The sequence below is a fragment of the Hippichthys cyanospilos genome, chromosome 10 (genome assembly GCF_059441005.1).
Source record: "Hippichthys cyanospilos isolate Australia breed blue-spotted pipefish chromosome 10, RoL_Hcya_1.0, whole genome shotgun sequence".
Taxonomy (NCBI): domain Eukaryota; kingdom Metazoa; phylum Chordata; class Actinopteri; order Syngnathiformes; family Syngnathidae; genus Hippichthys; species Hippichthys cyanospilos.
In genome coordinates this window covers 7,246,179-7,260,868 of record NC_142378.1, presented here as the reverse complement: position 1 = coordinate 7,260,868, position 14,690 = coordinate 7,246,179, and the positions used below count along the sequence as shown (strand labels likewise).

General features: G+C 38.8%; 1 protein-coding gene across 1 annotated transcript in view; it reads left to right on the top strand.

Moving 5' to 3' along the window:
• atf6 (activating transcription factor 6) overlaps positions 1-13,704 on the top strand; it is a 30,553-nt gene extending 16,849 nt beyond the window's left edge. Inside the window, exons 11-16 of the mRNA XM_088426117.1 lie at positions 1,135-1,230; positions 1,453-1,555; positions 2,141-2,202; positions 3,305-3,416; positions 5,923-6,007; positions 12,527-13,704. Of these exons, the coding sequence (XP_088282243.1) occupies positions 1,135-1,230; positions 1,453-1,555; positions 2,141-2,202; positions 3,305-3,416; positions 5,923-6,007; positions 12,527-12,723 (655 nt within the window). The 3' untranslated portion in view covers positions 12,724-13,704. The remainder of the gene's footprint in view (positions 1-1,134; positions 1,231-1,452; positions 1,556-2,140; positions 2,203-3,304; positions 3,417-5,922; positions 6,008-12,526) is intronic.
• Positions 13,705-14,690: the final 986 nt, after the last annotated feature.

Below are 14,690 nucleotides of genomic sequence, written 5' to 3'. Positions count from 1 at the left end.
GTATATGCTGACTCGTGAAGGTTTCTTTTTTTTTTTCGTTTTTCTTTTTTTCTCCATTTGTTGGTCATGGCCTATAAAAAAAAAAAACATGCATAGGAACCGTATTTGACACTCAGCTGTTTGTTTTGTAGGTCCAGCTGGTCATCTATTTAAACCTAATACACGAATAAATGCAATATGTCAACTAATAAAAGTCATATTGCTTGGCAGTAGCAACTATTGATTGCAGGGCTAATATTTAACAGCTTTTTATACGTCAATGACACAACAGAAAGAAAAGGGCCAGCGTGTGCCTAAAAGTAACAAAAATACATTTTGTAGAGAATAAACATTTACTTGCCTACAATATTGTAGAATAAATATAAATGCCTAATATGTGACAAAAAGAGCTTTTAATGTCATGCTTACTTCTACTGAAAACACTGGTGTATGAAGTATTTTCATACTTTGATGATCTGTGATTGGTGGTTACTATGGATTCCTTTTCAGTCTGTAGCAAAGGGGGAAAGTCGCCACCCCGATAGATGCATTAAAAAAGAAAAAGAAAAAACAGCTGATTTTGCTATTTATATCCCACGAATGCCTTATTAATCATAATGTCAAATGTTTAGACTAGTGGGGCTGCAATACACATTAGTGAAAATAATTTTTGGGGGTTGACGTCTTCTTAAATGTGTTGGGTCCATTAGAATTTGAAGGTGCTTCCAAAGTTATGACATGGATTTAATTTAATTTTATTTTTTTTTATCAGCAATGTACCAAAATATCCATCATGTGTGCCATAGGCTTAAACTATACTGGCTGGCAAGAAGCCTTACCATTGTTACACATGGGAGATATTAAAATTCAATCAATGCAATAAAGAACTCAATAAAATTGCACTTGTACCCAGATTGAAACCAAGTCTTTCGCTTTCCTCTCGCCCACTCGTCACGGGTGTTTTAACTGCAGACGCAAGGCAAGTGGCCATCTTGGCTCTCCCTTTGCATTGAAAGCATATTCTTAATGAGAAGAACATTTTTAACAGATCATTAAAGTGAATGTGAAATTGTCGCATGCGCTTTTCCAAGTTCAACATGTTTTTGACTCTCATCAACATTCTTGGCCTCTTGTCATCACTTTGTGGCATTGCAGTGCTGAAGACAAGGCCTTGATGGTGGTGAAGGAGCTCAACTTCCTTAGGCCGCCGCCCCCTTGCCTGCCGCCTGTTAATAGGACCAAGTGTATTGAGTGAGTGTTTAATTCCTTCAAGCATGACCTACTGAATATCCCACCATAGATAATAAATAGATCCTCCAATTCCAGACATTCACTTTTGCACTTAGTACATAAAGCAATCAATTACCTTAGTACTTAATTACCTAAAGTACCTGAATGCGTGTAACCTTAAAAAACATAAAAATATGTTTTTGGGATTGAATGTGTTAAATGTTTGCTGACTTTGATCGACAGGATGGCCCATGAGTTGAGGGGCTGGGTCCACCGACATGACGTGCAGCTGACCAAATCCAGGCGCATGAGTAACAACCACCTCAGACCCTCCAGGAGCATTCTGGCAAGTCCCATCAGCTCATTCTGCAAACTCTTTTTGCCATGCATACCTCTTAAAAAATATTTCTGAACTAAAACTAAGTTAGCTAATCACTGTGTCTCTATACTAAAACTAAGTAATCTAATAATCATGAAGGTCTTTGACAAAGTAAAGCCTCTCTTTTTTTAAACTCTGTTTTACTTCCACGCACACCTTCCACATTTGTGTCATCTTGTTCCTCCATTTTGAGCAGGATTTAATTCGGCAACCAAGAGAAAGTAAACACAACACTCAAGGGGGCATCTGTGGAATTGCTGCAAGCCCCCGCCCCTCTGCTTTGTTTTTTTTTTTTTTTCTCATATTTTTTTTTCTCCCAGTGTTACCGTGGTTAGCTCCAAATCATTAAAAGCTGCACAGATATTCATTATAATTTTGTGTGGTAGTAGACATAGAGGGTTTTTTTTTTTTTATTCATAAGCTATATATATTTATGATCTTTTAACATTCAGCATGGATCAAAAACCTCTATGGTTGGCCTTTTGTCAGCTCATGCTATTGTTGTTAATGAGTGGTACCATAACTGAGACCATGTTTTCAATTTTCCAACAGAAAACCGAACCTAAGGATGCAGAGAGCTCTCAAATTGTCACAGTTCCATCTGCCAAAGAAAAGTGAGTAATGGCATGATCTTTAATTTAAAGAGTCATTAAGGAGTGGTTAGTGTATTCACAGTACTGCACAGTTAATGAAGCTTAATTTTTAAGAAATATAGCTCAACAGAGGTAAAGTTTCAGTCAGATAAATACTAACAAATGTTGTCTGGGGCACAATATGTGCGTTGGAATTGGAAAAGATGCTATTCGCCCTTTAACAAGCCAGAGTGTCATAAACATGATTTTGAATTCCTTTGTCCCTTTCAAAAGCTTTGGTGGGACAACTTACTTGCAGCCTGGCATTAATTACACACACTGTCGGAAGAAAAACGATACACCTAAGATTATACATTTTCCATGACATGACACCATCGCATAAAGCAAAGTGTTCATATAATGGCATTTGACTTAAGTGGTTCTTTAAATGGAACCATAATGGGAGGTAAAATGTCTTCTCCTTTTTTGGAAATTGTCCCCCCTTCTTGCTTTTTACAGTTTAATGAAGCACAGATTGTAAAGGATGACCCCAGTACTTGACTTCAGAGTTTTGGCTCTCAAAACCTTTTCTGCTGAGCTGCACTCACATCAGACAGATGGAGTCAATAGGTTTTGCTGGCCCCCTATAGTTTTTTTCCCCTCCTTGGCTCGGAAATGTGAAGGACGAAGGGGAAACTGTTTTAACAGGTCCAGCGGCCTAAGTTCAACTATGAGGTTTTTTTTTTTTTCCTCTTTCTGATTCATATCCTAGACACAGAGGTTTGCTGATTTGCATAAAGATCACAGAGGGGTTTGCTTATTTGCATGAAAATCACTCACAAAAAATAGTATAGGCAATTGAATTTTTTAGGGATTTTTATTTAGGATTGTTTTTCTAATTCTACCAATGCTAATACTTCCTTTTTTTTGTTTGACCACCAATATTATTGACAAGAAAATTTTGGGGGCGACTTCTTTAAAATCGGGGTTATATTGTGGTTACAGTGCACATACACAGTGAATGGATGAGAATGAATTCTTTAAGTTTGAATGGGCTAATAGAGTAAAGTGCCTTTAAAAAATAGATGGATGACTGCAGTGATTTGTTTTACCATGTTTCTGATGCCATATTTCTGTTTGGAAGGATCCCTGGCAGTGAGCTACAGGTGTACTACAGACCCACACACACGTACAGCGACTTCTTTGCCGAGATGAACCGGCGAGGCGACACGTTTTACGTCGTATCTTTCCGCAGGGTAAGTTTTGATTTATAGCCTCAAAAAAACAAAACTCTCATTGACACCCGCAATGTAAAATCACTTTGTAATAGTTTAACAGTTTCACTAATTATCCGCTAGACCCTCATAAATTTGTCTTTTCCAGTAAACTGTCCATGAAATGACTAATAGTGCCTTATGAATGAATCATAAATAGTGTGTAATATGTCTGTTCCTTAACATAAAAATGTATTGTGAATCCACAACGGCGAATGGGATAATATTCACACACCCAAGGGTGTAACTTGCCTTTTCCAGTCCTTTCTTCTCTTGGCCCATTTGCCATCATTAGGTGCGTGGTTTATAGTTTTATGCACGACGACCTGTCGTTTTTCATCCCCTCTGCCTTTCTTCATTAGGCTTCTTTCCTCGCTTTAAGCAAGGGGCCTGTTTTTTATTTTCTCTCGCTTGACATGATTAAGACTGGACATCACTTTCAATAAAAGGTCTTTGATCGTTTGGGTTTTAGTGCTGTCCTGTTTTTCCAGAGGATACTCACACAGGGAGTATCAGAACAAATACAACGGGCTCCTTTCAGTTGTCTTTTCCCATTTGAATTTCTCCACTTAATGTTTAGAAACAAAAACATTATAAACCTACTGAAATGTTAATAATATTTTCATCTTAAAGTGTATTTATTCACAGGTAATATAATTCTCTGATCCATAACAAATCCTGAAATTATGTTTATCTTGTATAGTAGGGATGCTCAATGCATCGGCCGCGAGCTAGCGGTCGACTGCCTAGTTGCTCATTGTGGTAGTTAATTTGTAAGAATCTGTTCGCGTGCAAGTTTTATTTGTGTGTGTTTTGTTTCCTGGGTTCTTGGATCTACGTATTTGAAAGTATGGGGGCCTTTTTTTCCCCACTCTGTATGATGTGATTACAAGACGAGCCAAGGTTCTGGATTGAATTTGGAATTTGAAGGCAATCATTATTAATTTTCACATTTGTTTTGTGAATAGTTGATCCATTTTTGCCCTCCCATCCACTTTCAGCTCATTGTTCACATTGCTCTGACTTGGTCCTGTGGAACCCCAGATCACTTAAAGCCCCTCACAGATAAATAAGCACCTATGGCCTCTCTTTGAGCGTGAAATGAGCTGAGGGGATGGAAAATATACCTCTCTGCGCAACCAGAAAAATTGAAGTACTCCTTGTGTTGTGGCACCTGCAGCTTTATGGAAGGGTGTATTGGGGTGACGTGGTGGAAACACTCGCTTCAGGGTTTTAGTCATAATGTCTCAAGGAAAAGGTACCTGTCATTACGGAGCATGAATCTCTTAGTCAAGATTGTCTGGCTGAAAATACTTTTAACGATAAGCAGTAATATACATGATATTTTCTACATGGTCACATACTTGCTCATGTTGGGTTAAATTCTCTCATGGTGGCTTTCATCCTATTTGTTCGCCGTGCCATGAGCATATATCAGATTGTAAACCTTATATATTAGCACACCACCACTGATTCGGTTTTAACTGCTCACAGGTATTAGGGTAGTAAAATCTTGTTACTTAGCTTTATAAAAGTGGTTGCCATTGCAATGAGAAAGAAATGACCTGAAAGAATAAGAACATCCACATGTACTGAGCACATTAAATTGGTGCTCAAACATCAGTGATTCTCTTACACCATTTTTTTTCCATTGATTTTAGTTATACTGTACTTGTGACAAATGGCAAGTCAACACATAACAAGATTTGGGGCATCACACTGTATGTACTGAATACTTATTTATGTTAATGTTGCCTGTAAAGCTAATTGGATTTTATCCTGGCCAAGGTCTGACTTCTACATTATTTCCCATGGGAAGTATAGTTTTAAAATGAAAAATTGTCGCTTGAAAAGTCGCTTGTGTTTGTGTGAGGTTCCACTAAATACTATGCTAAGCCTACTTGTGAGACATGATTTATTCTTCATAAATTTTATGTTTGATGTGGATTTCATATTCTGGTCCTGATATTCGGGCTTGTTGACAAGTATAAGTGGTTTGGCCCACGATATGTAGAATTTTGGCATCCCTCAATCCTCGTATCCTCTAGTAATGCTCTCACTGATCTCATACTAAATGCAGTAAAACACACAGTCATAGTAAATGCAGTAAAACACATAGTGTCATAATAATAACAAAACACTCAACCGCTGCTTTTTAGTCATACGGGTGTTTGCATGAATGCATGACACACAGACGCAAAAAACTAAGTATGCATTTGTATTAAATTCTTAACTCCCATCCCACTGTACTAAAATGTACAGCCTCATAAACAAATCATGGCCTTTTTCGTCTCTTGGGAACGGAGGAAGATGATTTTGATTATAGGCTTCAGTGTGGAAATTGGACACAATTTTGTGACATTTCTAAGAAATGATCAGTATTGACCACAGGGATCTTTTCTGCACCCTTAAATGAGAAGCCTCTAATTTATAAAAGGATAATACACCCGTTGAATATTTTCCATAACTTTCTAGTTTTGGTTTTCAGGATCATCTGCTACTTCCTGCCACCAGCCACAACAAAGGAAGACGCCCAAAGATGTCTGTGGTGTTGCCTGCTATGAACATAAACGGTAAGGACTCTTCACAACAGTCGTGGAAATGGATCAGTCAGCACTTGAACTCATGCGAGTCGGGAGCTCAGTACCACTCCACATGAATGCCGTACTTGTGCTCTTTAACACTTGCAATGAAAAACATCCGTGACCCAACTTCTAGCATGTGTGCTGCCTGTATCAATGTAGTTTCACTATTGTTGAGTTTTTACCCCAAATTTCTTTCATCTGGAGTCCTCAGTGGCCTTTGTCACAGCCTGTTCTTCTCCCCGCTGCATTTAGCAGAGCTGCAACGTGGCTGCACAGCCACTGTCCAAACCACAGGCACAAAGATTAAAAAAAAAAAAAAAAAAAAGCTTTTTCAGTGTTGTGATTTCCTTTTGGTGGTGGCTTTGCAAGTCATGTACTTGAAATAATTTAACAGATGCCAGGCCTGACATCTTTATATAATAATCATACTACTAAAAGAAACGGAAAAAAAGATTCTGTGAAGAGGAAAAAAATAAGCAGCTTTTGTATCCTTATGCCTCTCACTCGGATATAGTTTAAAGTTTGACTGTCTATATAAGTGTGAGGCGTTTCCAATCCACCTTTAAATTACATGATTTTAGAAATTTAATGTATCAAAGTAAAAAAAAAAAAGCATTTCATTTTAATTTTCCAGTTTTCTCTGTACATTATCTGATTAACTTGGACTCGTTTGTGCTACATTTGAGGGTACACTTTTAAAAATAACAATTCCAGAAGACCTTAATGCACACCTATCATAAACATGAGAAAAACGTATTAAAAATATCAATCACATGTTTGCACTCATCAGTGGATTCACACAGTTTGAAAATAAAATCCAACTTTCTTCCCCCCAGATGTCAGTAGCACTGTTGAACAATTTATTTTTGGGTTTAAGGCCCATCAGCAAGAACTTTTTCTATGGACATGGAGGCTAATGCTTACAATGGTCAGACATGTCGACGTGTAAATCTATTGACTGCTTGAAGGACAATAGATAAACCACATCACAATAAAAGCCACGGGGTTCAAAACGTCGGAATTTACAGCACTTTGTTATTGTACTCTTTTTATTTTTTTTATGTCCCACAACATTGCCCCAGTGGCACTTATTCAAATGACAAAAATGAATATGGCATCTAATATTAGTCCACCCCGTTGATGTTCCTTGGCTTTGAATACTGCAGTATTCAACTCCATAATTTGTACTTTGCTTCAATGGACCTTTTCTTGGCTAGAATCGAATAAAATAAATACACATGCTACAGTTAACTTCCTCTGTTAGGTTAAAGTAAATATAGAATAGCCCATCCTCCATTGTTATAGTGTGTTGGAGGTTCTTTCTTGAACTGATGTGTTCAATATGGCGAAATTTGCCCAGCTTCCACATTGTACTTTCAAGATGGAAAATTAACCACTCCAAACTAAGCTGTGTTGGTATTGTGCAGTGGAAAGGTTGCGTTAGGTTACAAGTAATGATGTGCAAGACCACTTAGCTTATCTAATCTAGCACAGCGGCTTGGGTCCATCTTTCATGGATACCAGGGACTTTTCTTCCAGCCAATTGGAATGGAAAACTGGTGGACGAGAGGTAAACCCCCACTGTTCCTGTTACAATTAGGTCACCATTTGGCTGTCACCCGTCTTATGAATCATTCAAGTCTGCATGTGTTTCATTTTGATGAGTTCATAAAATTCTTCTCAAGATGTGCTGCATCATCATTGCCAATGCATGTCAATCAAGATTGTTGCAAGTAGTTCTCATCTGCCACTGGCAGTTTTATCTATTTTTCTGTTGCCTTTTTCTTATCTGATGCTGTGGCAAGCTGCCAAGGGTATATTAGCTTTTTTTTTTTTTTTTTTTTTTTTTTTTTTTTCTCTCCTAACCTAAAGGATTTGAATATGAGTCTCATGCTCTGCAAGGAAGACTCGCCCATCAGATGTGTCGTCATGGAGGAATGACAATTGTAAATATGAAATGTAGACCCTTTTTTTGTGATGAAATTAAGGTCCAAACAAATGTGCCATCTAGATTCAATCTAAACGTTGGCAGCAATTACTGCTAAAAAATAAATCAGAATTGCAGCTTGCATCTGTATGCATGCATACACTGTGGTTATCTCCTTGAAGTTTTTCGCTGAAGAAAACCAGGGTGAAGATTTTGGCGACAGTGATGACTTTGACACCAGTTTTACGTTAGCTTAAATGCAAGCGCAGCAGCTGCTGCGCCAGATGCCACAAGGCCAGCAACCAAAAATGTGAGAGTGATTCTTTGGTATGACTGCCTGCCTTCTCGCCTCCATGAAAGTGGACTTCAAGATTTTCCTTTTTTTCTTTTTTAAACTTCTAAGAGATGAAATGCAACTGGGTGAGCGGCACTATCCTCTCATTGGAGCTTGATTATTCCACAGAGGATTTCTAATTCTTTCCAGCTCCCTTTTTAGGAATGCGTTTCACTTCCAGTCAGTAAATGGTTTTCATATGGAGTAGGACTAACTTAACATGCGGTGGTATTTTGGTTAACAACTAAACAGGATAGTCTTCGACGTGCATACTCAGGTTTTGAATGAAGTCACTCGACCTTTTGGCATCTCCTCAGAGTTGTATCAGACTGAGCAGTGGCTCCTTATAAGGACTGTGTGCGTGTTTATTTAATGAGTGTTAGAGTTTGAAAGTAGCTCAATCAAGTGGAAGTGACATGTTTGGAGGAGAGGAATGTTTGGGCGATGACATCATTTACAGGTGGATCAACCGTGGGAGACAGGCTATTTGCTCTTGAGAACATGTGTTCTGCGGGTAACCGGCAACAGCCACATGCGGTTCAAGGTAAAACGCCGGATTAAATTTTCCTACTATCCTAATCTAAACAGTGCATCACCATTAGAGCGCTCACCAGTGTGATAGATTCGCTCATGCTGTTCAAGTAAAAGACATACACTACGGACAGTACATATGAGATTAGATTCAATCGAAGTATTTCTAACTGTGCCTCAAAGATAATCCCAATTTGAAAAAAATGGCATTACTCAACTGTCCAGGGGAATTCACCAGTTTGTACCCAAATTTGAACCAGGTGTAGGACAAGGGCTTCTCAAATTCAGAACCTACTGGGAAGCTTTTTTTTTCCCAAATCAAACCCTACAAGATCTCCCTACTCAATAATCCTACCACCACCTGAACCATGACTGCTTACAAAGAAAAATTGTTATAAGATTTTTTTTAAAGCAAAAGGAAGCTGGAAAATAGCTTTATTCTCTATACCAATTGTTCTCCAATCGAGGCACATGATTTAAATTGTCTACATGAGAGGGGGAAAATATCAGCTCATAATTTCATCGCAGTTCATGCATTAGACCTGCACCTGTTAATGATTTCTATTTACATCCTTTTCTGTGTTAAAAATGTAAAGTCATTGTAAGGACATGCCTGAATATTTACTTCAGCCTTGGCGCCAATGCGGCAGATAGCATCCTGTCAAAATGGCTTTCTGGATTACTCAGGCATCCGTGCCAGACCTCCAGCCTTTATCAGCCCGCAGCAGCTCGCTCTGTCACTGAAATGTTGTGGAACACCTCCAGATGGTATCTGGAAATGAGTGATGGAGAACATGCAGGAGCAAAAGGCAGATTTGGCGGCTTGGCCAAAGAGTATGATGATGTCTCGTGGTTGTTTTATTGTGCCCTTTAGTTCATCAGGGTGATTCGGTGAAAGAATGAGGGTTGACATTAAGCGGGAACAAATAAGAGCCCTCAGACAGGAAGTGATCACTCCAGATTGTAGCCCGCAAATTACAGGGTAATTATTAGGATTGCTGGTGTCTTTTCAAAAAAAATAATAATAGGGTTGAGTTGAGTTTGAAGTCTCAAACCAAAAACAGGAACGGGGCATATAGTTGAGGAAGCAGATTGATTACATCAACCCGGTGTCTCTCGACTATATTTTGCCAGGCCCCGCCCGCCTAGAAAAGTGAAAACTTTTCGCGCGCCCCCCAGTCGATGCACTGAATATAAATAAGATTATTATTGCTGAAAATTGTTTAAGTATACCTACACATGTATCATTTTTAACATTAACAACAGAAAAACGCAATATAAATCAACTTTCAACAACTGTTAATTATTTTTATCGTGTTTATACGGGTTATAGCTTAGTCTAAAACGGAAAAAAAAAGCAAGTGCACCAAAGTGCCTGAAACTAAAAGAAAATGATGAAAATTATTAAAACAAAGCCTTTTTTCTGGGATCATCCGTGCTCCCCCTGGCATCACCTCATGCCCCCCCCCCCACTATTTGAGGAGCACTGCATCAACCTAACTTGCATCTCATTGGAGCGTTCTGTGTGACAGAAAGTTAGTTCTAATAAATATGACCCATGCTCATTTTTGGGCGTAGAGACCAAGTATCCAAGCTATAAAATTGCCAATACTTGCATATAAAAAAAAAATGTCTCAGTGCATTGGTTGTATTTATTTTCAAAGTCAAACTATCACTCTGCCAGGTAGCTGACGCAAATGTAAACGTCCCGTGTCACTTACTGACTTGTTGAGTGATGGTTTTATGTTCTTGGAGCCAAAACTGGACAGACAGACGGGCAATCTTTCCTGACATCTGGTTTGAACAAAGCGGCGCTTTAAAAGTGGCCGTGAGTTAACAAGCGTCACGTTTCACCCGGCTCTCATCTCACCGCATAGTTCATTCGGATTGGCTGACTGTCTTAGTGATATTTGATACGAGAGGCTTAAAAGGATACTGCATTTAACTGTAAAGGGGATGGGTTACTGTCTTACAGAGTGACCTTGATTTTTACACGTTTTTATTGGGACACTTTTTAAAGCTGCCTTTTAAAACTGTAAGTGTTTTTCATGTCGGGCCTGACTTACCAGATATAATTTTGAACGTGGGGTGGGTTGATTCATGGATTTGCATTTTACGGAATTGCGGTTTTAACTGAGATCTGTGCTCTCCTAAGCACATTTTCAGTGGTTAGTGGATTAAAATTCCTAAATCACCAGTTCTGCTTGCCCACTCAACGCAGCTTCTACAGGCTTCAGTTACTTTGAGATGAGCAGGGTGAGGCTTAAATAGTCCAAGCGTAACAGATCTTCATCTTGGATTCCATCCAAAGAGGTCTGCAAAGTGTTTCTACACAGGTGCGAAGAATGAACCTTAGCGTTCGATGAGGTCATTGTCCGGACGAACATTTAATGACATGAACACCTGCGGATTCTTGCAGGCTGTAGAGGGAGCTCCCAGATTCTTTCTGCAAAGATGTGAAGATGCTGTGAGACTGTCTCTGATTCTGATGTTTTGCACAGGCACCTGGAAAAATCCAACAGCTTTTAAACAGCTTGGTTCTGTTGATGTATTATAAAGCTTCCTACTGCTTCGTTTCGTAGCAGAAAGCTCTGAAGAGGACCTTGGTCTTTGGTTTGTTCCCCTTGTGGGGGATCGTTCTTGTTTGTTGATGTCCTGTAATGAAATGGATTTTTCAGTTGTTCATCAATGAGGTTTTTTTTTTTGTTTTTTTCACATCGCAGAAGGCTATGGGGTCATGTTTATTTTATTGCCATTTTTAAATGGAACCAATATTCACAAAGCAAACAATATCACAATGATGGTCAGTGTCGGTTAAGGAGCTAAAGGAAAAACAAATGCATTATTTCAGGCATGTCAAACTGACGACATGGCGTTTCTCTGCATTGATGAATTGGTCTTTTTTTTTTTTTTCCTCTTCGTGACACTAGTATTAATCATACCATTTCACAAATGATATTCACAAGCAGATTTGGTTTTCGTGGATATTTTGTCTCCACTGTTAAAAAAACCACATGCTTGTAAATTTCAAGATGGGTCAGGTAAGTTATGGTCTCATTTCAAACTGTCTCCTCTTCTAAAACCACAAGGGGCCTGATAGTTCTGCATCCCCCACTCTCTGTCTCGCTGCTTTCTAGTCGCAAATCTGCGTGTCCAGCTCTCGTTGGGAGCCTCTATGTGTTTGTATGATGGAGAAATCCAGCGTGACTCACCTACAGTTTCCCATCTGGAAGTGAGCCTCCAGCTGCCTCAAAGGAAGTCCTTTCTCACACTTTAGGGCGCGACTAGATTGGAATTTGATGGACGGTTCTAAACTGGTAGATGATGGTTTGACATTGGAGGAAGGGCATGTCTCACGCTGTAAAAGGTTCATTTAAGGGTGGTGTCACTGTGATCTCAGATCTGATAGAAATGCGTTTTTGCCGGCGTTACTTCAGAGTGCTAATGGCAGAATTTTTTCGTACAGCAAACGACAGCTAAAAAAAAGGAGTGATAGTGTGGTGTCCTGCTGTCCATTGTTTGTAGACACGAGAGAAATGTTCAATTGTTTTGGATTTTGGATCTTACTAAATGGCTCTCAAAACGCAATCTTAAAAAAAGCAAACATGCTCATTTTTGGTAAAAACTTAGTGTTGTGGGAAAAGGTTTTCAAACACTCACGCAGGCACTTCTGGAATGCAATGACATAATCGTATCTCTTCATCTTCCCTTACAGACAGCATCATCGGAGACAAGGAATTCGAGGTGATGATGCAGATCGATTGCGAAGTGACCGACACCAGGATCCTCCACATCCGATCGGCCACCATCCCGCCAATGCTCAGAGTGAACCGCACGCAAACCTTTTATCAGCACTCCCCCGCAGACGCCCAAGCCGCCCCTCCCGTCGGCGTACTCATGGGCTCGGCCTAGGCCCGGTCGACAATAACCATCAGTAAAAACAAAAGACATGAAGCAAAGACAATAGTTTGCGTGCATTCTTTGTCATGGTCTGATTTCCGGAAGGTAAACTGTGAGCGTTGGGAGCTAGCTCCTTGTGTAGCCGCAGTGAGTTCCCCACATAACCTCAGACGTCCCACGTACGGGTAATTGCTAAGCAGCAGGTGGCTAAGCAGTGAACCCTATGTCACCCCGTCACAACACAAAATGGCCACAGCAGCTCTATCCTCAAGTCCACTTCTCTTTGCTCATTTCTTGAGCAACCAAGCTAAATAATAATTAACATCATAATAAGTAACATTTCAAGTTCATTTTTAGACAAAAAAAAAGTTGGGATTGCCACATTGTTCTTTTGAATTCACTTGAATTTTGTTGCAAAGTGTATTCATAAGTTTTGAAGAAATGGTCCAGGAGAAGCAGCTACATACAAGGAGCGATATCTGACCACTATGTGTAATTACTTGTTGTATTTTTTTTCCTACTTTCTTGAATGTTTCTTTTACCTTTGTGAACAGATTGTGAGATTGTATGTATTTATTTCTATTGTCATAACTTTTGACAAAGCGATGTTTTATCTGTGTGTTTTATAGTTGTATTTTCTAGAAGTTTTGTTTATATTTGAGCTGAAGGTGTCTTTTGGGGTAAAATGAGAGATAAAACTGCACTTTTTGGATAGTGCACTTTGTCAAGCCTTTTGAATTTAAAATAATGTAGTGTAAGTCATCAAAAAAAAGTTTTATTAATTACCACTGCAATACTTGTGCTCTGAGATGTTCATTTCTGACTAGAGATGATATGCTACATGCTTATTTTAAACCCCTGTATCATTTTTCAACGGTCTTGCTGTGAGTATCTCAGTTATACAATTTGATTCCAACACTGTCACTGCAAGACAGTTGTATTTGCAGATGTGTGTTTTGTGCATACTCTTAAATAAACACTGGATTTACCTGATGCTTTATAGTATTTTTAGGGGCTGTTTTTTGGGTGGAAGTCAATCAGGACTGAAGTTAAACTCACACCAGCTTTTTGCAACCATCAAAGGCAAAATAATCACCTACAAAGAAGTGCTTTGGACGTATTTGTATTACACAGAACAAAAAAAAGTCTAAAATAGAAGTGGACACAAATGTAAATTTGTTTGGGTGGGTCAGAGTGTAAGACATAATATAGTAAATAGTGAAGTGGAACCTTAATGCTTTTTGTGACATTTTCCGACACTTTATTTTTTTGGACACTTTTATTTTGAATCCGCAGGGAATTAGTTTTTGCCAAATGGTCAGATTCACGCTGATCGAAAGTACTTTTTCCACATGTTTTCGGTTTTCTGATCATCAGATCTCCGGTCGTGAAAAAGACTGAGCCGGACGTAGTATTCTCTTAAACCGATCTGTACCACTAGTCTTGTTTTATTTTGGTAAACTTTCATTTCCTGTTTTGCCATGGGGAAGTCCATCCAATTTTGCTATGTTTTTAGATATTAGCTTGCTAGCCACCACCCGACTGGTCAACGACGTTTTAGCTATTTCGGGTGTGAGGAATTCGGAAGTTCGATATTATGTATTGAATGTCATTTTATAGAATGTTTTTAAGCTTAAGGTAAATGATAACTTTGGTCCTGCTCTTGTTATGCTACCTGCATGCTAATGAATTTTGTTAAAATACCACTTAACTAGCTGTTCAGTTAATGAAGACAAATATGGTTGGAGCTTCAAGAATTTCTGGTGTCACTGGCGATTTGACATTTCTCCATTAATCTGAAAAGGTTCATAACGTGAAGGTAAGTCCTTTATTTTGAAAAGATCCTCATTTACTGTCAACTGCTTAAAATCTTAAACATTCCTTGGCCAAGAATTAAGGCATCACCAGTTACGAAGGATGGTCATGCAGTTGTTTAAGAAAAAAAAAGAAAAAAAACATACAAAACAATTCCATTTCAA